At 38.6% G+C, this 25,299-nt stretch overlaps 2 protein-coding genes across 3 annotated transcripts in view; one reads left to right on the forward strand and one right to left on the reverse strand.

Moving 5' to 3' along the window:
• Positions 1 to 1,616: 1,616 nt before the first annotated feature.
• Positions 1,617 to 25,299, forward strand: part of LOC136864039 (maspardin) — a 66,712-nt gene continuing 43,029 nt past the window's right edge. The window contains exons 1-2 of one of the 2 annotated variants that reach the window (XM_067140560.2): positions 1,617 to 1,918; positions 2,009 to 2,143. In XM_067140560.2, coding sequence (XP_066996661.1) covers positions 1,820 to 1,918; positions 2,009 to 2,143 — 234 coding nt within the window. In that variant the 5' untranslated portion in view covers positions 1,617 to 1,819. Of the gene's footprint in view, positions 1,919 to 2,008; positions 2,144 to 25,299 lie in introns of those variants that run through there. The other variant, XM_067140561.2, reaches the window with a different exon arrangement.
• Positions 6,463 to 11,272, reverse strand: LOC137498587 (uncharacterized). Its single transcript, XM_068226449.1, has 4 exons — positions 10,827 to 11,272; positions 10,432 to 10,606; positions 6,811 to 6,955; positions 6,463 to 6,689 (listed from the first exon to the last, which is right to left on the reverse strand). The coding sequence occupies exons 1-4, from the start codon at positions 11,045 to 11,047 to the stop codon at positions 6,463 to 6,465; spliced, it is 768 nt and encodes a 255-aa protein (XP_068082550.1). The 5' UTR covers positions 11,048 to 11,272.

A 25,299-nucleotide genomic window follows, 5' to 3' on the forward strand; every position in this document is an offset into this window, starting at 1 on the left:
TACATACACTGCGCAGATCACTCCGACGTGCAAGGCAGACGATATCTGCACTGAAGCGTTACCAACTGCTACTTAAAAAAACAAGTCAGCAGGCTAGAGAAAAAAATGGCCAGTAATAATTTAGACGCAGTTGAGGCTTCGAGTGCTGAAGGATATCTGCACTGAAGCGTTACCAACTGCTACTTAAAAAAACAAGTCAGCAGGCTAGAGAAAAAAATGGCCAGTAATAATTTAGACGCAGTTGAGGCTTCGAGTGCTGAAGGAAATTTAAAAGCGAAGTTTCTACAAGAAGAGCGTAAAGTATTTGTACAAAAAAAAAAAATGCCCCGGAGTGATATAACTATCGGGTATTGCATTATCTGGCACAGTAAATCCCCGGCAGGTTACAGATTTATACGAAGTAACAAACTGTTAAGCTTGCCTTCTAAGTCCAGTACCGGTATCAATCGTTATGTTGGAAGCACTACTGATTTAATGGTTTCAAGCTCAATAGTAAAGAGACTGCACGAAGAAGCTAATTGCACCGAGGAAATAAATACATTTGTTCGATTATTGTTAATGAGGTGGCTATTCAACTCCGGGCACTTATCTGTGAAGCAGCTGATGAAGTACAGGGACTTGTCACTGGATGGACTGGAAAAGGATGTAGGCCTAGAAAAAGTGATTGCAACAAAATTTCTGTGAATGTGTTCGTTGGATTTGCTTCTCATTTTAAAATTCCTGTTGCGTACTTTTTTTTTACTAAGGACCTAAAGGCTGGAGGGTATTTGGTAAGAGTTGTCCAAGACCACATGCCATGTCAAGAGTGTGTTGATAAAATTAGTAGTATCCAGAGTCCATCTCCACTAACGTCATTAATAAAAATCAAAGACAGAGGTGGTCTCAGGTATCCAATGCCAAGTTTTGTTTCACTGGTGATGAAACTGGGGTAAGTAACGGACGAAATGATATCGCTAACGGTGGGCAGTCCAAAAATAGCACAAATATTAACCGAAATACTGTTGCCACATGTTGCTAAAAATCCTTTTCTACAGTATGGAAAAAGTGATCATCGTGAGGAACTAATCAGAATAATACTGCAGAAGTTTCTGCGCTCCTCTGTCACTAACTACGCTAATGGCATGAGAGATGAGTATGGCCAAGAATACTTCTTGGGAAGAAAAACAGTTTATGAGAAGAAAATATAAAGGAAAATTGTTAAAGGCGTTTCTTTTCACTGAAAATCTACGGTGCGGTGGTAAAAATATGTAGTGAAGACCTTATATCCTTTTAAATGCCAGACATAAATTTCGACAGTTATGTGTGTTATCTGAAATGAAAATCCACAGCTGAATTGAACTCCTAGGGGTAAAAGGTGAACATTTATTATTTTCTACTTCATTACGCTCAGTAACGTATATAATATATAGGGAGTATAATGTAGAGGTAAATTTGTGTTGGTTTTAACTCCCGTTAGCAATGCTAGCGAGTGCTGATATGAGGTGGTATACTAGCGCTACAGTGGTTAAGACGCGCACTGCCAGACGGACACTGTTTCTGATGAGAGCACTGAGAGTGAGCAGGCTTTGTATTCCTTGTAGTCTAAGTTCTAGCTCGTTGGTAGTGACAATTACATGGTGTTGGCAAGCTGTGTAGTCCGCTGCTGTGGTGTCAGGTGTTAAGTGTCAAATGACTTGTTTTATTTTTGATTGTGTTCATTGGTGGTGAATGGTGTTTTTTAATGTGGATTTATATTACTTGAAGTCTGAAGAGGCAAGTGTATGTCATGGAATGTTTCGATTCTCGCTGACATTGTATCACTATTCGTTATTTGTTAATTATGAGCTACACCAGTGAACTTTCTGTTTCTCAAGAGTATCTTAGTTTCCGTAGCAGTATTCCTCTGAGAAAAATTATAGTCGATTCAGATTCTTCGAAGGTAATCATTTCTTGATGTGCTGGAGATGTCTAATTGGGGGGGGGGGGGAACTAATACTTACTCATCGATGATGATTGTTGTGTGTTTCAGGGTTGGAAGATTTACGATTCGGGACCAAAAACTGTAAAAGTTCCCCTGGTTTGTTTGCCACCTGTTAGTGGTACTGCTGATGTTTTCTTCAAACAAGTGCTTGCCTTGAACGCAAAAGGAATACGGGTCATATCCGTAAGTAATGTGTTATGGTGTTAGTAATTTACTTGCTCTACTGGCAACTTATTTTGTAAGACGTTATTCGGTTGGTGGTAAATAAGATTTAATCCTGGTGTTATATGGGGTGTAACAATAAGGTATGGTCAGACTTTGAGGACACATTCCTCATGCGTAGAAGAAGAAAATATGTTACATAGACATGGATCCGGACATGCTTGTATTCCATGTTACAACTAATTTTCTGCAACTCTACATAGTACAGTAATTATGGGAAACACAAAGGAACAGAATGTACCAGCATGCCTCATCAAATTCTTCCTTGCATGCAAATTACAGGGGTCCATGGGCTGAACTAATACCCATGTAATGTTCAAAATGCTCTCCTTTAACATTGATACATGCATCAATACACTGTCACATTGAATCCTGGATGTGCTGATGTATCCCCTGATAGTGTGTGCTTTTTTTACATGTGTAATAATAGTGTTATATTTTGAACTTGTGTGTTTGATAGACTGAAAAGCTTTTAAGTCGCATTAGCTCAGTCGACACTGGAATGTATGCCTTCTTCCTTAGCAAATCTGTTGCATGAATACGTTTGTATAATGGTTTTAATGTAATATCTTACTGATACATTGTTACATTACTGTAAAATGAAACTCATTCTTCTTTCAAGTACAAAATTAGATGAGTCAAGAAGTAATTTTTTCATGCATAATTGCAGAACAATGTCCATTGTTTTCTATCTGAAAAGTTGTTAACCTCCGTAGGTTGGTTTTCTGATATTTTTTTCAAGACAGTTCTATAAGTCATTTGCGGTACTTTATTGGGTTGGTATTGTTATGGAGATAGGTAACTTATAGACAATTTGCTGGCTACTTAGGGTTGATTAATGGGCTAGGCCTGTAGAAATTCTCTGAACTCTTGGAGTCCTAATACCCTACAGTTATCCTTCGTGCATGTCTGTTCAAAGATTGCATTTGTAACATTATTTTTATTTAATATTTTATTGAACATTATTAGATTACAGTAGGTACTTTCAGTTCATCCCGGGGTTCGCCAACTTGTAGTATCATCATTGGCTTCGTAAAATTATATTAATGTTCAAAAATAAAACGTATTTTATTCACAAATACCGAATCGAATGAATCTGGAAATTCTTTTTTTTTTTTTTTTAGGTATAATTAGGAATTTTTTTCTAATGTTTTCCATCAGACTTGGCTTTGAACTGTAACTTACTTGAAGTTTTAGAAAATTTAGTACTTGAATTAGCCAATTCCTCGCACAACGGAGATTTCCGAGTAGCACTTTCACCATAAAGGAACAGATCACTTTTCTATTCAACACCTGGCATATCTCTTACACATTCTAGATCGTTAACAGAGGAAGTGATTCTTAAAATTTGAAGATAATGATTTTTTCAATGCTTTTTCCCTATGTAATTTTTGTTTATCAGCGTATTTTATATAGGCCCCTAAGTAATTTGCATACCATACTGCCACTTTGTTTTATATCGTAGGCCTACTTTTCTGTTGTATAAATCTATTGGTAGAAACTCTGTGCTTATAATGGAGAGCCCCAGATTGTCTGAAAGAAGACTAAATGGGTGTTCAAGAAGTGAACTTTAACGAGATGTCACATTCTTAGCTTTGTCCATCTTCAAGGTCATTCACTCTTGTCTCAGTAGTTTTCTGCTCTTTGACTTCTAAAAGCAGCATCAGTATTTTTTGAATTACTATCAGACCTCTCTTGCTACTGGAATTTACAGCTCTGGCAAATTTGTATGTGGTACAATATAAGTAGTGTAGTTGCAGGTTGCATTTTGGGGAGATGGTGAGTTTGTCCATCACTATTAGCAGCCCTGAAGATAGTTTTCCCTTCTCACTCGCACGAGGAAAATGCTAGGTGTTAGCTCAGTTGAGACCGTGGTTGCTACTCACTCCTATTTCACCATTGCTGAAAACATATTTGGAGTAGTGTATTTTATATAGGCCCCTAAGTAATTGGAGGAAAAATATTATTTATTATTACAAGTTGCTTTACGTTTCACAGACACAAATAGGTTTAATGGCAACGTTGGGGCAGGAGAGTTCTAGGATTGGGAAGGAAGCGGCCATGGCCTTATTTAAGGTATTGCCTGCTGTGAAAATGGGAAACTACAGAAAACCATCTTCAGGGCTGGATACTGGTTGCACTTAAGCGACTGCAGCTATCGAGATCGGTGGAGTTAAAATCATGGCACTTTGGTAAGTGGTTTGTATGTTGTAATCATACAGTAGTAAATTAATGTTTTGCTATACCTGATGTAGAAGTGAGGAGAGATCCTTCCTTGATACTTGCCAGGGACCCACCAACCTACCCCAGAAAGTATTCTCACCGAGCTCGATAGCTGCATTCGCTTAAGTGCGGCCAGTATCCAGTAATCGGGAGATAGTGGGTTCGAGCCCCACTGTCAGCAACCCTGAAGATGGTTTTCCATGGTTTCCCAGTTCCACACCAGGCAAATGCCGGGGCTGTACCTTAATTAAGGCCACGACCGCGTCCTTCCACTTCCTAGGCCTTTCCTTTCCCATCGTCACCGTAAGACCTATCTGTGTCGGAGCGACGTAAAGCCCCAAAAAAATATTCTCTATAGAAGAATTAAAACCGAACAGCATGAAACTAAAAAATGGAACCATTTTCTTTGTTACTTTTGGGCAGCTGCCATCTGCTGTCATATCCACGGGTTTGTACTCACAGCTAGCACATTATATCCCCTGTGCTAATAAAGGTAAGTCATTGATCATTAATTTCCATTTTGTCAAGGTGAATCTCTCTCACGAAATATGGGCCACATTGCCTTTGAAAGGCTGTTTTCTGTGGCTGCATGGCAAAAAAAGGCTTTTTTTTTTTTTTTTTTTAGCTTTAATCTATATTTTATCTTAGTCAGCCAGGCTGAGTGGCTCAGACAGTTGAGGCACTGGCCTTTTGACCTCAACTTGACGGCTCAGTCTGCTGTTATTTGAAGGGGTTCAAATACATCAGCCTTGTGTCGGTAGATTTATTGGCTCGTTAACAAACTCCTGCGGGACATAATTCCGGCATCTCGGTGTCTCCAAAAACAGTCAAGAAGTAGTTAGTGGGACATAAAAGCAATAACATTATAATTTTTGTCATTCATCTTTGGTGTTACTCAATAGCTGTGTACAATGCACCAACGTTGTTAAGCCTGTTCAGTGCATTGTGAGGTTGTCGGAGCCTCAGCCATATTGCATCTATAACCCACTTTTCACAAACTGGCAATCGAAGGAATTACATGAAACAAATCTTGTCATACTACGTGATAATAGTAGTCATATTTGAGGCATTATTATTATTATTATTATTATTATTATTAATATTATTATTGATCCGGGGTATCTGTGGATTGCAAAGGTGAAAGAAAGTGCTGGGGTGAATGGGTCTAACTACAATGTCAAGAATTGAATTTAAAACTTAAACTGAAGGTTATATTTTCAAAAATTTCAAACTTAACAATTTTTAGAGGTACAAGTAGTAATCATTAAACAAGTCTAATGCCTGTTGCTCACGGTCAAATTTTTGGTAAAATTATTTGACAAAAGATTTGACAAAAATTTCTCAACATCTTTTATCAAATATGTTGTGTTGTACACGGTAAAATATTTCTTCAAACTCATACCAGTGCCATCTGTTGGTCAAAACTCAGAATTAAATTTGTTTGGCCTGACCTCTGTGGGAATAGGTCCCAAGTACTGAAACTGATTGTTTTGCTCTTTGGCTGTCAGATGAGCATGTTCTACTGTCAGTGAATAAATCACAAATGCCATCAGTACATAGTAAACAAATTGCAGCTTTAGTTGCAATAGCTGCATGTGCAGTTATTAAAAGGAAAAACAGTAGGAAGAGGAGAGCTATAAGGTGGTGGACCAGACCTTGGGTGGGATGATGGAAGGGGATTGTTATCTTTAGTCCAGAATGAATTGAGATTAGAGGACACTGAATCATACAGGAATTTCTTAAGAGTGAGTGAAGGGAACTTCAAAAAATTGCTCCAGTTAGTTGGACCTAGAATAGCAAGAAAGACACAAATATGAGGCAAGCTATTCTAGCTGCAATGAGACTACATGTAACACTGCGATTTCTTGCCACTGGTGAATTATATACAAACCTCATGTATGCTACAAAAATACCTTTTGGTACCCTGGCTCGTATAATCCCTGAAACATGTAGGGAGATAGACAATGCATTAAGGAAAGACTATTTGTAAGTAGGACTGTATATTTATTAATAATTATATCACAACATAAGGTAATTATTTTATTTTATGACATATTTTACTCCATTTCTTCCAGTAGAGCCTCTGTAAGTAAGTTCTGTATTTTTTGTTTAGTTAAAATTTTCACTCTTTTGTTTTTTATTTGACGGAGCTCACAAGCAATGTAGTTTGCAAATGCTTCCTCTGAATCTACAGCTGAAGCTGACATGGATGCTAATACCTGACTAGCACTTGCCAGCACTTGGTCCTCAGGTGAAACCTTTTTTCTTTTTCTGATTGATGTACCTGAAAAGTGGAAAATCCCTCATATTTTAAAAGTATCATTAATGAAACCACGCTTTCCTAAGAATGTTATTTTAAATTAAATGCAGTAACTCCATTTTACTGGGTATATAATGTTTTGTACCTTCTTTTTGTGGAGGCTGGTTCATCACACTCTTTGTGCTAGAAGCAGGTGTGACTGTGTCAGACTCCTGAACTAGGTCTACCAGTGCCCCGTCATCATCTAATGCTATATCATCCATCGTCACCATGGAGCTTCCTTCAAAATTCTGTAAGGAATTAATTTTCATTTCAGGTTCCAGACACAAATGAAAAATGGTTAAATATTGCTCAAGAATTTGAAGAGAAGTGGAACTTCCCAAACTGCATGGGAGCAATTGATGGGAAACATATTCATTTTGCAGCTCCACAATCAAGTGGATCACACTATTATAATTACAAGGGCACAAAACGCATTATTTTACTAGCAGTGGTTGATGCAACCTATAAATTTATTTATGTGGATATTGGAACTAATGGTCGTGTAAGTGATGGGGGTGTGTTTCAGAAAAGTGATTTATTTTCAGTAATGCATGACAGAATGCTGGTCATACCTCCTCCTCGTCAGCTGCCTGAATCTGACAAGGAGTTTCCCTTTGTTTTTGTGGCTGATGATGCTTTTTCACTGTCCATAAACATCATGAAACCCTTTCCCAACAGAGTATTGACAATGGAGCAAAAGAAATTTCAATTGCAGGTAGAGTCGGGTAATGTGTGTTTGCAAACAAAGTAGTGTTCAGCCGTACTAATTTCCATTTCTTGGTAAAACGAAAATGGATACATCAAGCTCACGATGGTATCCCTCTAAATGAAGATCTAATAAAAGGAAAAAACAACTTGAGGCAGCTCGTGAAGGCCTGAGTAAGAAAAGGGAGTTGAAAAATCAGGTAGGCCAAACTGTTGCACAGTCTACTACTGATTTAGAACCTAGTTGTAGCAATGCTACTGTTGGACAATCTACCACTAATTTACAGCTTAGTGGTAATAATGTTGCTTTTCATAACAGATCTATTGAAAATCAATCAAATTAAACTAGAACTGAGCAGAAATTATCTGCAGTTTCACCTGTGCTGCTAGGTCAGAGTGATTCGAGCTACATGCTAATACATAGTGGCACTCTTCAGGATTTATTAAACAATTTGAAATGTCCTGAATGTGACCGTGCTAGTCTAAATGTTGTGGTAAAATATCAGCTTGGTTTGGCAAACAAGCTGCATGTAATATGTAGTGCATGCAAGCATTGTACCAACAAGGTGTATACCAGTCCTAGGGCCAAAGTACAGTGTAAATCTGAAAGACCTCCCTTTGATGTCAATAGAAAAAGTGTAGAGGCTTTTCTAAGTATGGGGCTAGGCCATAGATATATGGAAAGGTTCTGCATATGCATGGGTATGCACTGTATGAACTCCAAGATATTCACCAGCCACATGAATGGCCTAGCCACAGAGGTCATAGATGCAAAAATGAAAATGCTTAGGGAGTCCAGAATGAATGTTCGCAAAGCACATGAGGATGTTGATTCTTCATTAGTGAATGCCAGTGTCATAGACATTGCTGTGTCTTATGATGGTACATATCACAAGCAAGGCCATACATCATTGTATGGCATTGGCCTGGTAGCTGATATTTTAACAGGACTGATCATTTACTATGAGGTTTTGTCAAAATTTTGCTACTATTGTGTCACTATCGCTAATGAAATGGATCCTGATATACCAGAATTCATGGTGCTTTCAGGGTATCATAAAAAGAGTGGTGAATGCTGTAAAAATGATGATGGCTCCTCAGGTTCAATGGAGGTCACTGCAGCTGATATAATGTGGAGATCTCTTCAGGAGTGCAAGATGAGATACACCACTGTACTCTCTGACGGAGATGCTAGGACCCACCAGCACCTGAATGAAGTTTCAATGTATGGTAAAGGTGTGGAAATAGTAAAAGAGGAGTGTTAACCATGTGGCAAAGAATGACCACAGCATTTTTTAAACTAAAAAAGGACACTAAAGACCTAAAACTGGGTGGTCGTGGCCCTACTAAACTGAATTTAGAGAACATAAAGAAACTCACAAGTTACTATAGACAGGTCATTCAGAATCATTTACCAGATGTACCTGCCATGAAAAATGCAATATATGCTACCCTGTACCATTACAGGTCTACAGATCACAAACCAGAACACAAAAAATGTCCCCAAGAAACAGATTCTTGGTGCTTCTACAATAGAAGCATTGCCCGTGGCGGGACTCCACAGAGCCATACCAAGATGTCTGTTCAGTTGTCTGACAGCATGTTATTGAGAATTTTGCCTACCTACCAGAGACTAGCAAGCAATGAATTGTTAGCTCGCTGAGTCCACACGTATCACATTTTGTCTGAAATGGGTGAAATTTTCCATTTATGTTCAGAAATAGACAGTGAACAAAGTTACAGAGCAAAAATTCAGGTTTCTTTGTTCTGAGTAAGAAAAATAAAAATTTGTAGGAAAGAAGCCATAAAATTTTTAAAAAATATTATGTGTGATATTAAAATTTATTACAGCTAAATCTTTGAAGTTACTTGAGATATCTTTCTGTAAAGTTCTTAAGCCTGTTTGAGGGTATGTAATATCAAAATACTAAATTTTAATAGCATTGCTAATGTGTGTGGAAGATTTTGATTAATACATGATTAGCAAAAATAATTTAAGTAAAATGCATACATTTTGAGAATGAATTGAATAATTTCAATGAAATGTTGTATACATGTTAGTTTCTAAGTTTAAAGTCAGCTGTCAAAATTTCAAGAAGTTTGGTTCAGAAATATGGAAGTGTGAAAACTCAGTACCAATGTCCCATAAGTAAAATAAACCTGTCAGTGGACAAAGTTGGAGCTATTGTTCAAGTCACCTGTACTTTGCATAACTTCCTTCTGGAATAGAACAAAGCAGTTTACATGTGTCTGAACAGCACAGATCAGGAAAATATAAATGAAGGAAGGCTGCAGCATGGAAACTGGAGGAACAGTCAGTCAATGGAAGGAACTGAGGGGCAAAGTGGAAACACAGCAGCTCAAATACCTCTGAACATAACAAATAATTTTAAAGGTTATTTTAGTAGAATAGGACAAGTGAAGTGGCAAGAACATTGGGTAAACAGCTACCGATTTTGAAGGCAGAACAAACACTTTTTTGATTTCACTATTTGCTGTCTTGTTTCATTTTTGTTAATTAGTCTGATAATATATGTAAATATAATAAAGTATTACTTAACAATTTTAATAGATCTAAATGACATGCAGCTCAGTAATGCAGGTGTTTAAACTCAGTAACCAAATCATTCCTACAATTACATATGGCAATTGTTACTTCATCTCATCAGCACCACTAGCAAGGAGAGAGACCAGTATGATTAAGAAGCACCAACATTAAAATACCCCTACCTTTCTTCTCACATGAAACTGTTACAAGTGTTGCCTGCACTAAAACGTCTAATGTTATTTTAATGAACAGCTTATACAATAGCAACCTTAGAACCAAGCATCAGTGTTTTTGTTCTCTTAAATAAACAATATTTCAGAAAGGTTTCTTTATTTAGGCCTACTTACTTTTCTAACTTGCTTCTTAATTTATTCTGCTTCACTTTTATGGGATATTTATAATGATGATCATTAGAATGCAAGTTATTTATTTCATAAAATGATTAATATACTTCGTATTCAGTGCACTTACCAAGACTATAGACTCAGTAAATCCATCTTCACTGAGCTGTGACATGTCAAGGTTAGATTTGCTACTTCTTGGCATGATGTGGTCAGTAAGAAACAGCAGTCTGTCATACCAAACAAATGATGGCCTGTATACATCATCGGAGCTCATTCCACTCTTCAGTTTGTTAACTTTATTCCTGAAATCGTAATGTCAATCCATTAAAACACATGCAGTAGGCCTATGTATAATAGTTACTGCTGCTTAGAAAACATAGGCCTTTCTATGAATGGCTAGACCGAACTTGAGATAGATCATTCAAATAATTTATCACAGGCCGAGTACCAACTACAATAACGGAACAATCGTCTCCCAGATCGTAAAATAATAATAAAGTGAAGGAATAATACTGCACTAACCTTTCGTTGTTGAATTGTGTTCGTAGGCCATTGATCTTGGACTTCACTTCTGAAGAATCCGTGTTTGGCCGGACTTCACACAGTGCACGCGCAATTTTTGCCTCCGCATCTCTCCTAGCATTCCTGTTATGATACAGTGGAGACTTAACTGCATATAAACACGTATGTTTCATATACTCTTCAATTAAAATTTCGACTGCTTCTTTCGTCCAGCCCGACATGTTTGTTTACAACTTGAGCTTCACAGACCCGCTACCAGATCGCTACTTCATCTCATACACTGCTGTGATTGGCTGTTGTATCAAATAATTTAATGAAAATAGGACATGCTCTATTTGACCATGATTTGACAAAATACTTTATCAAATCAGGTGTTCCGTAAAATTTGACCGTTAGCAACAGTCACTCCTTATTGAACAACGAGTTGTTCAATAAATGTGGTGAAAAATTTGACCGTGAGCAACGGGCATAAGAAAGACAAGATTAGTGGTTTTAACAGATCGTGGGCTTCAAGCCCTCACTTTACTTTTCCTGAGCTCCTAGCTCAAATTTACAAAAGAGCACAAATTTATACAAGGGCAGAAATCCCCTAATTCAAAGAGCACTTACTCCTAAAATTACAACATCTTAGCCTTCAAGAGGCACACAGTAATCTTAATATGAAAAAGAGCTAACAGGCTCTCAGTTTTCCAAGCCTACTCAAGGCAACATTGCATGAAAATACAATAATCTCTGGCCTTACGAGGCACTATTTACACATAGAAATCTTATTACACAGAGGTATCTAGTACCCAACCTACAGGGCCTTAGTAAAAAAAGAGCAGGTTAAATAAACGGCCCGAGTACAATTTGAATGGAGTCGAAGATTCAGCTCCAAAAAAAACTTAAAAACCTATGGGGTGCTTGGCCGACGAAACAGGGGCTATTCCCAAACTACTGAGGTTGCTCCCATGGAAATAACTTTAATACATTGCAGAAACAAAAGATTACAAAAACATGGCACCCCAGACGAAAATGAAGGGGAGCTCGAGAGGGTACTTCACTCTCTATCCCCGATTTACAGTTAAAGGTTTTCTGAAGTTTTTACGTTAGCCGGCAGGGAGTTACATTTTTAGAAATGTAGGTTACATAGTTAATGATTCGGACCTTTCCCTCGGGTTAAACTGCGGAGGTAGCAAGAAATAAAGATGTTATGTGGCCATTACCTTGTAGAAGTTCTAGCAGCTGAAGAAGAGGCCGCCCGCCTCCTGCTTGATACACACACTCGGTAAGATGACGATCATTTGGCCAAGAGAAGAGAAAATCCGCAGTTTATAAACCCTTGGGGAAAGTTTGAGACCATTCAAGATCAAACTAGCCACACCCTCTCACTTTCATTGGCCACTTTAAAAGGTACACTCAAAATTGAAGAAGAAGAAGAAGAAGAAGTGATTGGTAGAAAATTCATTGCAGAAATGAGGGATTGGCTAAATTCAAAACTGGCTGAAATAAAAGAGAAATATTGCCAACCCAAAAATAAATGAACATCAATCAATAAAAAAAAATCTTATGAATACAAAACTTCTTTGAATTATAAGTTCTTGTACCTGGCACCAGGGTGCATGATCATAGTTTTTTGGTAGTGTCATCTATGAGAGAATGTCCAAACTTCTTGACGCATGGAAAACAAAACGAGTAGAAATTTCCACAGTCAGGAAACTTCACAATAACAACATTACATCAGATTTTAGTGGTGACATCTTCTGAGTAAAGTTCTAAGCCGGTATAGTTTCGGTTTCACTGTTTTGCCAATAGGAGTTCTTTAGGCGCTGAATTTGAAAGCGCGGCGTTGGGGTGTACCTCCCGGTACTATTATTATTATTATTATTATTATTATTCCTTTTCGCATTTCACGTAAGTTTATATAAGTACAGTGCAAGTTCGAGCCACTTTCAACATTTTTTTATCACCCTGATTTTGTTGTGTAATCGAGGTTTGAGACTTTTTCAGGATTATTTGACATGTCGTGTAAAACTGTACCAGCAGGGGTGTAAAAGGGGGATAGGAATCCAATAGGGTGCAGCTCACACATCATAACAGACCATGTTTTGTATTGAATTAGGAGGATACATTTAATTTTTTCCTTTGTAAAGTGAAAACCATCAATACGGAATGATTCTAATATCTTGTAATAAAATGCCATGCAATGGTGCCAACCTAGGTATGGCTAGTGATAAAACCATTGGTCTGGTTTGGTTAGACCATTGGCTAGTAACATCATTGGTCTGGGGGAAAGTAAAGGGGGTTTGGGCCATACGACCCCAGGTTAGAGCCAAGAAGAGGCCCACAGTGCTGTAGTATCTCCTGTGAATGTATTGGCTAGTGACAAGACCATTGGCTTGTGACAAGAACATGAGATCAGCGCATTCTGTTTTCAGTAGTGGACATAACTTCAGTTAATGAATAATGACTTGTTCACTATGGCAGGCGATACAGTGTGCTTGCTGCTAGTAGAAATTCAACTGGTGTGTGTTTTCCTATAATAAGTAGGCTATGTACACTACATTAACGGAGGGGAAAGGTTCCCCTCCAAAAACGTGCCCTTCTTGTCTGGGTTCTTGAACTTGCATGCATGTTTCTGGTGCACAGAAATTAATTTACTTCCACCACACTTTAACTTCCAGATCTCTGCCACAAACTCCACAATGATTTGATCATGTAATTAACCCATGACAAACCAAGAAGTATGTGAATTTTACTTATTATGTACTTAATACAGTATATTATCATGGATACTGCAGTTGCATCCGGCACGCACCATTACACGTCACATTCGAACTTTGTGGTTTCATTATTTTCAGAGCTGTGGGTCACACATGATGCAAACTCTATTAGAGACAATAGCAAACTGCTCTCCAGTCAATAGGAACACAGAAAATGGTCGCATTTCACAGATTGACATATACTCGGTTTTAATTTTTCTGCACAAGTAAGAATACCGCAAGGGGCAGGTCGGGTCTGTGGCAAGCATAATGGATGGATCTCTCCTCTCTGCTATTTAAGGTATCGTTTCAGAACATTTTAACTTAATTTTCTCCTTCTTAAGCCAGACTGAGTAGCTCAGTGTGTTGAGGCGCTGGCCTTCTTATCCCAGCTTGGCAGGTTCGATCCTGGCTCAGTCCGGTGACATTTGAAGGGGCTCAAATAAGTCAGCTTCATGTTAGTAGATTTACTGGCACATAAAAGAACTCCTGGAGTACTACATTCTGGCACCTTGGCATCTCCAAAAACTGTCAGAAGTAGTTAGTGGGATAAAAAAAACAATAACATTTAAAAAAATTATCTACTTCCTAAATGTACATACCTACTAGTAAAGTGTTATCGAGTCCTTTTTCTGTTCTAGAGTTAGAGATTTCCTCTTGAACTGTATGTTCATAAAAACGACACTTCCTAATTGTTGCTGTTCCATTACACACACTTCATGCTTTAGCTCGTATTGTCATAAGTATTAACTTGTGAAATACTTATGTCAAATATTCCACCTTTACAATACTGTGAATCGCCTTAATTGTTAAGACTGCTGTCCCGTTCAAATTAGAAACAACCATATTAAATGAAGTCAAGTTGCAAACCTGACCCTAATGCAGTTGATTTCAAACCTTCCTGACCAGTCAGGGCATTTACTACCAGAGTTTCTCTAGCAGTACTTTTTATTTTTATTTTGTACTAACTCTGATGCCTAATAGCGTAAAGAGTTTTTAGAAGGAATTTTGTATTAACCCTCGAGCACTCGCGCTGGTGCGCAGTGTGTGCCACATTTAAACTCTATTTAAATAAACGGATGTCCATTATCACACCAACAATCTGCTGACCTGTGTTGTTAGGTATTCCTACAGTACTGTTTTAGCTATCTGAGTGAGGAGTCAAATATTTCTCCAACAGAAGCGAATTAAACTGTGTTTTAAGTTCACAGTGTCACAAACTGGCGCACTCAGTGCGCCACACGCGTCATCATGTAAGTATATTTTTATTTACAAATTACTTTTGTATTCACTAGAATTGTCTTGCGTTACTTTTCTGTGGACTGTTTGTTGCTTTCTTCGTGAGTCTCCAATAATCGTTCCGTTTATTTAGGGCTGGAAGAAATCTGTCAAGTCCACAGCTGAACTGGTTACTGAATGATGATCCTGATTTCGATAAAGCAGATAACTGTGAAAATGAGGAAGACAATTCTGAAACTGAAAATGAGGGAATAATTTTTAGTGAGCATAACTGAGAAAATGAACAGAATTATGACTCGGGGACAAGTGACGAAAGTGTGAAGCTGTGTGAAGCTCTTCATAAGAAGAGGGAAAGTTTTGTGTATGAAAGAAACAATGCTCTAGTAGATCCTCTAAGACTAAAGAAAAAAATATTGTCAAAATATTTCCAGAACCAAAGGGTGAAGCTTGGGGTGTAACTAGTGAGCTGTTTGCTTTTCACAAAATTATTGACATAAACATGATTGACAATATTGTAAACTTCATGAATTTGTACATAGCTACCCAGGTTGAACGATATAAAAGAGAGAGAAATACCAAGGAAACGTCGCATATTGAAATAATGGCTTTTTTAGGCTTGCTATGCCTTATTGGCACAAAGAAAGCTAATCACATGAACATTAGGGAACTCTGGGCTGAAGAGGACATGGGAGTAGAAATCACAAGGGCAACAGTGAGTTACAAAATATTTCTCTTTTTTTCTGATATGTCTTCGATTTGATGACAAGTCCACGAGGGTCAGAAGGAGAGCTCACGATAAACTGGCTGCAATACGGATGGTTCTTGATGGATTTGTGACAAACTTCAAGAACAGTTACAATCTTAGTGATTGTGTAACCAGTGCAGAAAAGCTCCGAGCGCTTTTCGAGGACAATGCAGCTTTGTTCAGTTTATTCCAAACAAGCCAGACAAATACAGAATATAGCTGTTTTTGCTTACAGATTCCAAAACCTTCTACACTGGAAATTTAGAAGTGTACTGTGGCAAACAAGAATCAATCACTACTGATCTGCATTTAGGGCAGTCGCCCAGGTGGCAGATTCCCTATCTGTTGTTTTCCTCAAGGACCTTATGACGTTTCAAACTCGCCTTCGGAGATTGTTGGTAGGTTAGCTTCTCGCATTGAAGGCACCAAAAAAAACATCACCATGGATAACTGGTACACTAGTTATCCCCTGTCTCTATTGAAGAAGAACGTTACATGTATTGGAGCACTGAGGAGAAACAAACAGGAAATTCCTGTTGTATTTCTGCTTCGGAAAGATCGACCCTTGAAATCATCTTTGTTCGTATACCAGAAGGACGTAACTTTGGTGTCATTTGTACCGAAGAAAAACAAGGCCGTGTTGCTGTTATCTACCATGCATGACAAGGTGTCATAGATGAAGAAACGGAAAAACCGAAAATGATCCTTAATTATAATTCAACAAAAGGAGGTGTTGACACAGTGGATCAAATGTGCGGCACGTATACCACCACACACATCACAAGAAGATGGCCATTGGCAATATTCTAGCCTTCTTGGACATAGCTGGGATAAATGCCCAAGTGATCTATTTTTCAAATGAAAACAGAAGAGACCCGAGGAGGATATATTTGAAAAATTTGTCATCTTCTCAGTTGGAATCACATCTAGTTGAAAGAGGTAATGTACCGACCCTTACTGCAGATGTTTGTTTTCCTCCAACGTTTCAAGAGCCATGAAGAAACAAATGTTGTGGAGCCTTCTCTGAAGAAACGAGGAAGATGTGTAACTTATAGACTTGCTAAAAATATAAACACTATTGTAAGATGCAATTCATGTCACATTCGTCTGTAAGCAACGTGTAAACATCACATATGCATGTGAAATTTGTTGTTTTCCTAACTGAAGGCAACATAGGTTCAAAAAACATCAGGAGGAACGTATCGATTAAAAGCAATCTTATCACATAAAATCCTCGATCAAATAAAAAACTGCACATTTTCTCACTTTTAACGCACAGTTCTACGGTGCCGATCTAACAGTCCAAAGTCCCAGAGCAGGAACGACCAGGTCGCAGACAGCTGTGAACACTTCTCTGCCATTATTCCATTAAATATGAACACTTCTCATTCCAATCAGTGCCCTAGAGTAGGGATTGAATTGTTCGAATGCTATGATGAACCAGTGTGTTACGTACCAGTAGTATCGGAAAATTTATGAAACAGAGAAATCGCATGCTAAAGAAGAAAGTTATTTAACTCCCCAGCCACTTCCTGCCAGTATTCAGGCAGACTGTTACACTCGGTACGATCGGGCAAGTTGGCCGTGTGGTTAGGGGCGCGCAGCTGTTAGTTTGCATCCGAGAGACAGTGGATTCGAACCACAATATCAGCAGCCCTGAAGATGTTATTCCGTTGATTCCCTCCCATTTTCACACCAGGCAAATGCTGGCGCTGTACCTTAATTAAGGCTAAGGCTGCTTCCTTCACACTCGTAGCCCTTTCCTATCCCATCGTCACCAGTAAGACCTAACTGTGTCTGTGCGAGGTAAGGCAAATTTTAAAAAAATACTCGGTACGCAGCAGTAATCCTATCGGAGATGAGTGGCAAGAGAAGACAAAGCACATCACAAAAAACAATGGTCAATGCAATGCTATTGTTGATCAATTTTATGAGCTTTCTATATTGTAGGCCTTGACATTTAGTTTTCTTTCGACTCTATAATATTAGGGCATCTTATAAAATTATTTATAGCGTAGACTGTAATTCCTTATTCACCGACTTTACGTACCGATTTTCATTATACCCTGTTTACCCATTTTCACGTGACTCGGCGCTGATAAGGGCTTAGTAACAAAAATCCAAATTCATGAATATCTCTGATCATAACCAGTATGGTAATAATGCATAAGACATAAATAATCGGAAATATCGATACGACCACTAATAAGATAATTATTTGGGAATTAAATTTTAGGCCTACCCCTAAACTACCATTTCATTCAGCGTGAATAAAATTACTTATAGTCTAGATTATAGCGACTTATTCGCCGACTTTGCATACCGTTTTTCATTAGGATAGGACCACTAATAACATAAATATTTGAGAATTAAATTTTAGGCCTCCCCCTAAACTACCATTTCAGTCAGCATGAATAAAATTATTTATGGCCTAGATTGTAGCGACTTATTACCCGACTTATACCAATTTTCATTAAATTCTCTTCAGCCATTTACTCCTGATGCGTGTACATACAGACAGACATTACGGAAAAGTAAAAAGATCAATTCCTTGTTACTGTGGGCATGACATACAGAAATACCATCCTTTTTAAATTCTGAGCAATGTACAGACAAAACCCTTATTTTATATATATATGGATTTACGATGGGGTTGCTACTCCTAGAGGTGTATTATACCTACTGCCAGGTGCAACTTTAGGTTGCTCCTCAGGAGTACAGATGTTGCTGACAGGAGAAAGTTCTTCTGTTTTATCTGCCCTTGGGACTGGGGTCCACTTCAGTCCTCTAAACCATGGACCATGTTCTCTTTTCTGGCGAATTTATGTGCCATTTCCAACACAGAGCCTTCACCTGGCCTCCAGAGGGAGGTTGATGCTTGTTGTATCTAAGGTCATCGGCCTCTCCAAAGAGAGGACTTGTCTGCCTGTAGCCATTTGTCCCCCACCTTTGGGTGTCAAGTTTGGTAATGGCCGCTTGATTCTCGGCCAGACAATTGCACGTAGTACCGTCGACTGGTCCCATTAAAATTGAGAACCTTCCACCTTTCGATGCATGAATTTATTAGGTTGTCACAGAATGACACTTGATTGTAAGGAGATGTTCGTCATTATCAGACATCTCCAGCTTAGCAATTCATAAAAATCACAAGACACATTAATTAGATCACATATAATAAATTGATAAAAAGTCCTTAAAAAACATGTTATTTGCTGTTGTGGTCTTTCTCCTTCATGAGAAAAACACTGTATGTTATATCATTTTCACTGGTAAGTGATTAAAAGTTTTTAAAAGCAACATTAACCCATGTGCTGTGTGTATTTTATGTCACGAAAGGTAAAAATAAAGCAGGGGAAACTCCTCTTGATTATACACAGTAGCTCAACGCAGAATTTTTAGATCTTGTATCACCGGTGTATTAGATGTTAAAAGAAAGAACGAAAAAGGAATAATATGATTTTTTTGAAATTGAAAGATGTATTAATGATGGTATGTTCTAGTAAAGTGTCGAGTAGGCCTTCTGACTTCCCTGTTGGTCGCTTTCAAATGTGTGTTACTTCGCCTTGCTCTTGACTGACTGCTAATGTCAGGCAGCTGAACTAGTGTGGGCATGGATGGTGCAGCGGGAGGGGGGTGTTTTGGTAAGGGAAACGTGCAGTTGATTGGAAGTTCATATTTCCAGTAATATCTTTTTAATGTTACAACTAGGATTCGATTTCTGATCTTTCTCATTATAAACTGTTTCAGGTAAGATCATCTGGGTACCTTTATTTACTACAGTATGTATAGAATAATTAAGTGTTGGTTTATTGTGGTAAACATATGATGAGAACCATACATATGTGTACTCATCGCTGAATATTTCAAATATTGTGGAAACCTGGAAAATTTATGATGTTCAATAATGGACCAGCTATATTGGTACTATAAATTTACTCATTTGGGACAAATATTTCAGGTTCCGTGTGGGAACCAACATTTATATCATCTGATCGCCAGGCAGGCATCAATTTTTGAAAATGAGATAGGCTCTCGTAGTGTATTTGATACATTACTGTGAAAATGTCATCAACAAATCTAAGCTATGTCACAATTCCTTTAATATTGTATAAAATTTTGTTTTTCTCTAGATTATCAATGTACGTACATCATTATAGACAGTTATACCTTTCAGCGTTCAGTCTACAAGCCTGTGTGAATTTACTAAACGTCACCACAATCCTCTATTTGCAACTAGTGCTGTGGCCTCATTTAGTTCTATACCTCTTGTCTTTAAATCGTTAGAGACTGAGTCTAACCATCGTCATCTTGGTCTCCCTCTAAGTCTCTTACCCTCCATAACAGAGTCCATTATTCATCTAGGTAACCTATCCTCCCCCATTTGCTTCACATGACCCCACCACCGAAGCCGGTTTATGCATACATCTCCATCCATCGAGTTAATTCCTAACTTAGCCTTTATCTCCTCATTCCAGGTAACCTCCTGCCATTGTTCCTATCTCTTTGTACCTGTAATCATTCTTGCTACTTTCAGGTCTGTTACTTCTAACTTATCAGATATCATGAGTCCACCCAGCTTTCACTCCCATGAAGCAAAGTTGGTCTGAAAACAGACCAATGTAAAGATAGTTTCGTCCAGGAGCTGAGTTCCTTCTTGCAGAATACTGTTGACTACAACTGCGAGCTCACTGCATTAGCCTTACTGCACCTTGATTCAATCTCACGGACTATACTACCATCCTGGGAGAATACACATCGTAAATACTTAAAATTATTGTGTATCTACCTGTTCCAGATTTTGTATTCCTAATCTGATATTCAATTCTCTAGGATTTATTACCTACTGACATCAATTTAGTCTTTGAAAGGCTAATTTATATACCATACTCATTGCACCTATTTTCACATTCCAAGATTAGACTGCAGACTTTCGGCACAGTCTGCCATTAAGACCAACTCGTCAGCATAGGTCAGACTGGTTACTACGTTTCCACCTAATTGAATCCCTCCCTGCCACTTTATGCCTTTCTGCAGATGATCTATGTAAACTATGGACAACAAGGGTGAAAGATTACAGCCTAAACATAAACATTCCTCCCGTAGCATTTTTTTTTTTTTTCAATTACATGGCCAATACTGAAAATGTGATCCTGACAGCCACTCTGTGGTCTGAAACCACACTGGTTTTCATCCATTTTCCTCTCAATCACTGATTGCACCCTCCCTTCTAAGATGTCGGTGAATACTTTGCCTGGTTATACTAATCAAAGAGATACCTCGATAGTAATTGCAATCCTTCCTGTTCCCTTGCGTATAGATATGTGCAATTACTGCTTTTGTCCAATCTAAAGGTACCTTGCCAACACTCCATGCTAATATTATTACTCTATGAAGCCATTTCATCTCTGCCTTCCCACTATACTTAACCATTTCAGGTCTAATATCATCTATTCCTGTTGCTTTATGACAATGGAGTTTATTGACCATCTTGTCCACTTCATAAAGTGTAATTTCACTAACATCATTGACTTCCTCCCCATAAGCTCAGTTGTTCGCGATGTCACCGGGAAGATTTCCTTTTACATTGAGAAGATTTTCAAAATATTCCTTCCACTTGTCCAGTGATTCCCTGGGATCTGTTGTGAGTTCACCTGAATTACCCAAAGCACTATTCATTTCCTTTTTGCCTCCCTAAGATTCTTTTTTACTGTCTAGAAAGTTTTCCCTGCTGCTTGACATAAGCCTTTCCGAAGACTTCTTTTTGGATTCAACAACTATTGTTTCGCTCTGTTTCATCTATGTAGAATTCCCTGTCTGCATCAGTCCTTGTTTGGAGCCATTTCTGATGAGCCTTCTTTTTACGTTTACAAGCTGCTCTCACTTCATCATTCCACCATGATATGCACCTTTTCCCTCCTTTACAACAGTTGTTCCTTGGCATTTCCTTGCTTTTTCTACTACAGCGTCCCTGTATCCATTCTCTTTCTATCTCCTGAACCTGCTTACTGTCCACTTTGCACTAATCATACGCATGTACTTCTAATTTCCTCGCCCTGGAGATTTTCTAACCTTATTCGTTTGCAGATAGATTTCATTTTCTCTATCCTAGGCCTAGAAATACTTAGTTCACTACAGATCAGATAGTGGTCAGTATCATTGAAAAATCCCCAGAATTCCTAATAGATTTCCTGTATTTGAAGTCTGTTATGATATGGTCTATAATAATAATAATTTCGTGTGGCTATTTCTAGCTGAGTGCAGCCCATGTAAGGCAGACCCTCCGATGAGGGTGGGCGGCATCTGCCATGTGTAGGTAACTGCGTGTTATTGTAGTGGAGGATAGTGTTATGTGTGGTGTGAGTTGCAGGGATGTTGGGGACAGCACAAACACCCAGCCCCCGGGCCATTGGAATTAACCAATGAATGTTAAAATCCCCGATCCGGCCGGGAATCAAACCCGGGAACCTCTGAACCGAAGGCCAGTACGGTCACCATTCAGCCAACGAGTCGGGCATTTGGTCTATTATGGATCTGGTACCCCTATCCTCCTATATGTAGCGTAGAATAGCCTTATGCTTGAAGAATTTATTCATAACTGCTAAACCCATACTAGCACAGAAGTCCACCAAACGCTTCCCATTCCATTTAGCGTCCATATCTTCCCCACATTTACCAATAACCCTTTCATATCCTTCAGTTCTGTTTCCAACTCTCGCATTGAAATCGCCCATTAGCACTATCCTATTCTTACTGTTCACCTCGTTTACGATGTCACTCAATGCTTCACAAAACTTGTCAACTTCATCCTCATCTTCACCCTTACATGGTGAATACTTTGAGACAATTGTCGTCCTAATTCCTTCAGCTGCCAAATCTACTCACATCATTTGCCCATTTACGTGCGTAACCGAAACTATCTTGCGTGCAATAGTATTCCTGATGAACAGCCCTACCCCACACTCTGCCCTTCCCTTTTTATCTCACCTGTCAAGTACATTTATAATCTCTTATCTCTAGCATCCTCTTTGCTGACTCAGGCAGTTTTATTTTCTTTCTTCCATATTAGAGTATGTTTTCCTAGTTGTACTTTCTGTTAAAAGAATCGGGCTGATGGCCTAGATGTTAGGCCCCTTTAAACAACAAGCATCATCATCAAAACAATAATCACCCCATCTTTCTTCCATAAGCCCTGTTAATATTGATAGCTCCCCATCAAATTCCATTTTGTTCACGAAATGTTTTTCCAAGATGTCCTTCGCCAGTAAAATGGGAATGGGATTCTGTTACTCCCATAGGTCCGAGGCTTGCTTAAAGTGTTCTGAGCTCGGTAAATTCTGTGAATCAGGATGCTACCCTTACTTACACATAGTCCAAGTGAGCATCTCTCCTCTAATGGGTTAGGCACCACCGGTGGATTGTATAATCCTAGACGCACGAGCACAAGGACGGCCATGAATCGGAATATGTCCAGCATGCCCACTCCCATTCCATGGCTGCTGGTATCCCTACTCTCAGGCCCACTTGCTAGGCAACTCAGTCATTGCCCATGGTTCACGAACTGGGACGTGACTACAGTAACTTACACCATGAGCATTTCTGCTAAAATACTGATGTGGGAGCTCCCATTGTGAGATTTTTTTGTTGGTAGATTTTGTTATTAAAAGAAAACTCTTGAGAGTAAATTCTTCTATTTTACTTAGTTCGCTTCTTGTGATAGATTTATCGTAATAATTTTAATTGTCTTCAACTGGTATGTTTGAATACATGTTATTGATGTCCTATGAGTTAATAATATATGAAGATTTTAATTCTGTGGTTTTTGTGGCATTACATCTGTTTTCAAACCACCTAAATCAGCAACATCCTTCAATTAAATCCACTATGAAGATGGAGTCGGGCGGATGCCTTCCTGTCTTAGATGTTCTAGTTAGAGGTAAACCGGACGATTCTTTAGGACATACTGTCTATCGTAAGCCTACCCACACAAATTACTATCTCCATGCAGATTCTCACCACCATCCAGCACAAGAACTGGGCATTCTCACTCACCATGAGGGCGATGTGAATTTGTGAGCCACAAATATCCAGGAGGGGGTGGACACACTCAGTCACGTTCAAGGGTAATTGTTACTGCGTTGTACAGATTCATAGAGCCCTGCATCCCTGTGGGAATATACAAATATACGTAGGTCGAGTTATACGTTATGGCGGCTTTTTTTCCCTCGTGAACAGGAGACAATACAGAAAATCTAAGATATGCATTTGGAAATGTACGGTATGTATTTATGTATGATGCCACTAGATGGTGTATGTAAACAACAGTGTGGGTCTAAGCATGCCCCCAAGTTCAGTGTGTGCGTGAAAGCTTTACAAAATAGAAGTCAACAAGCAGGAGCAACAATAGTATACTAAAATAGCAGTTCTCCGTGGCAGAAATGCACGCCAATGCCGTGTAGAGCTGCGGGAAGCCTTAGGTGTGCATGCCATGCGCTATAGAACAGTGGCGTTGTAGGTGGAGACGTTCAAGCAGGGTAGCGTATCAACTGCTGATTTGCCTCGCCCAGGCCGTCCAGTGTGCATGGACAAAGAGGTACGGATAATGGTGATCGATTAGTGTTCACACGAGGACAGGCGCTGGACTCTAGCGTAATTGCAAAGTCGAGGCCATTACGTGGACAACGGTTTGCTAACAAAGAGGACATCATAACAGCATTTCGGAGAGAGGTGTCACACGTTAGCGATACACATGCATCAAATGGTATTCAGTGCCTGCCCCACTGCTGGCAACGCACAGTGGAAGGCTTGGGTGTATTTGCTGTCTATACCATAATAAAACAGTGTTTATCAATGGCCTGTGTTCTTTCACTTTCCTACGAGAATCTCCTGAAGTCAGAATTTGTCTTCCGGCTGTATGCAATAAGTACATGCCCTATATTTCCAAATTCATACCTTAGATTTTCCGTGTTGTCTTCTGTTCGCAAGAAAAAGAAAATAGTTGCCATGACTTATGGCCGTATAATTGAGAAAATGAATATTCAGCATACCAATATAAATGGTATTATAAATTTACTCATTCGGGACAAATGTTTCAGATTCCCTATGGGAATCAACATATATATCACATGAATATTCAGTGTGCATTAAGATGTACCACTGTTGTATATTACACGAACCCAAACTTAGCAGAACAGAACTCAATTTCTTGTACTTCATTCCAAAATTCTTTAACGTCCTTACAGATTCTTTACAAACTACTGTACTTCATTAAGCCAGAAAATGAGTGAAGCATCCTTTGTCATGGATAATAAAACTGTTACTGAAGAAATAATTAAATGAAAATATCACATCATTATATTCGATTTCTATTCAATGCTCCACCATGTGCTGTTGATCATACCTATCATACACTCGTACACATACTTGTACTTCAGGAATCATTATTAAATATTTTTTCTTTACAATTAACATTCTCAATTACTACACATAAGGTTTCATCTTACGTGGTATTACTGATATTGAGTTAATTCTGTTGTGTTTGGTGTGATTTTGTTTGTGTAGTAGTAATAGTAATGATGATAATGATAATGATAATAATAATAATAATAATAATAATAATAATAATAATAATAATTGCCGGGCTGAGTGGCTCAGACGGTTAAGGCGCTGGCCTTCTAACCACAACTTGGTAGGTTCGATCCTGGCTCAGTCCGGTGGTATTTGAAGGTGCTCAAATAAGACAGCCTCATGT

Source organism: Anabrus simplex, chromosome 2 (genome assembly GCF_040414725.1).
Source record: "Anabrus simplex isolate iqAnaSimp1 chromosome 2, ASM4041472v1, whole genome shotgun sequence".
NCBI lineage: Eukaryota > Metazoa > Arthropoda > Insecta > Orthoptera > Tettigoniidae > Anabrus > Anabrus simplex.

Excerpts from the sequence above, each read along its gene's own strand:
- LOC137498587 (XM_068226449.1), bottom strand. The coding sequence starts at position 11,047 with ATGTCGGGCTGGACGAAAGAAGCAGTCGAAATTTTAATTGAAGAGTAT. Across the intron at positions 6,956-10,431 it reads TTACTGAGTCTATAGTCTTG|AATTTTGAAGGAAGCTCCAT; the intron begins GTAAGTGCACTG and ends AATTCCTTACAG. Across the intron at positions 6,690-6,810 it reads CCAGCCTCCACAAAAAGAAG|GTACATCAATCAGAAAAAGA; the intron begins GTACAAAACATT and ends TCCACTTTTCAG.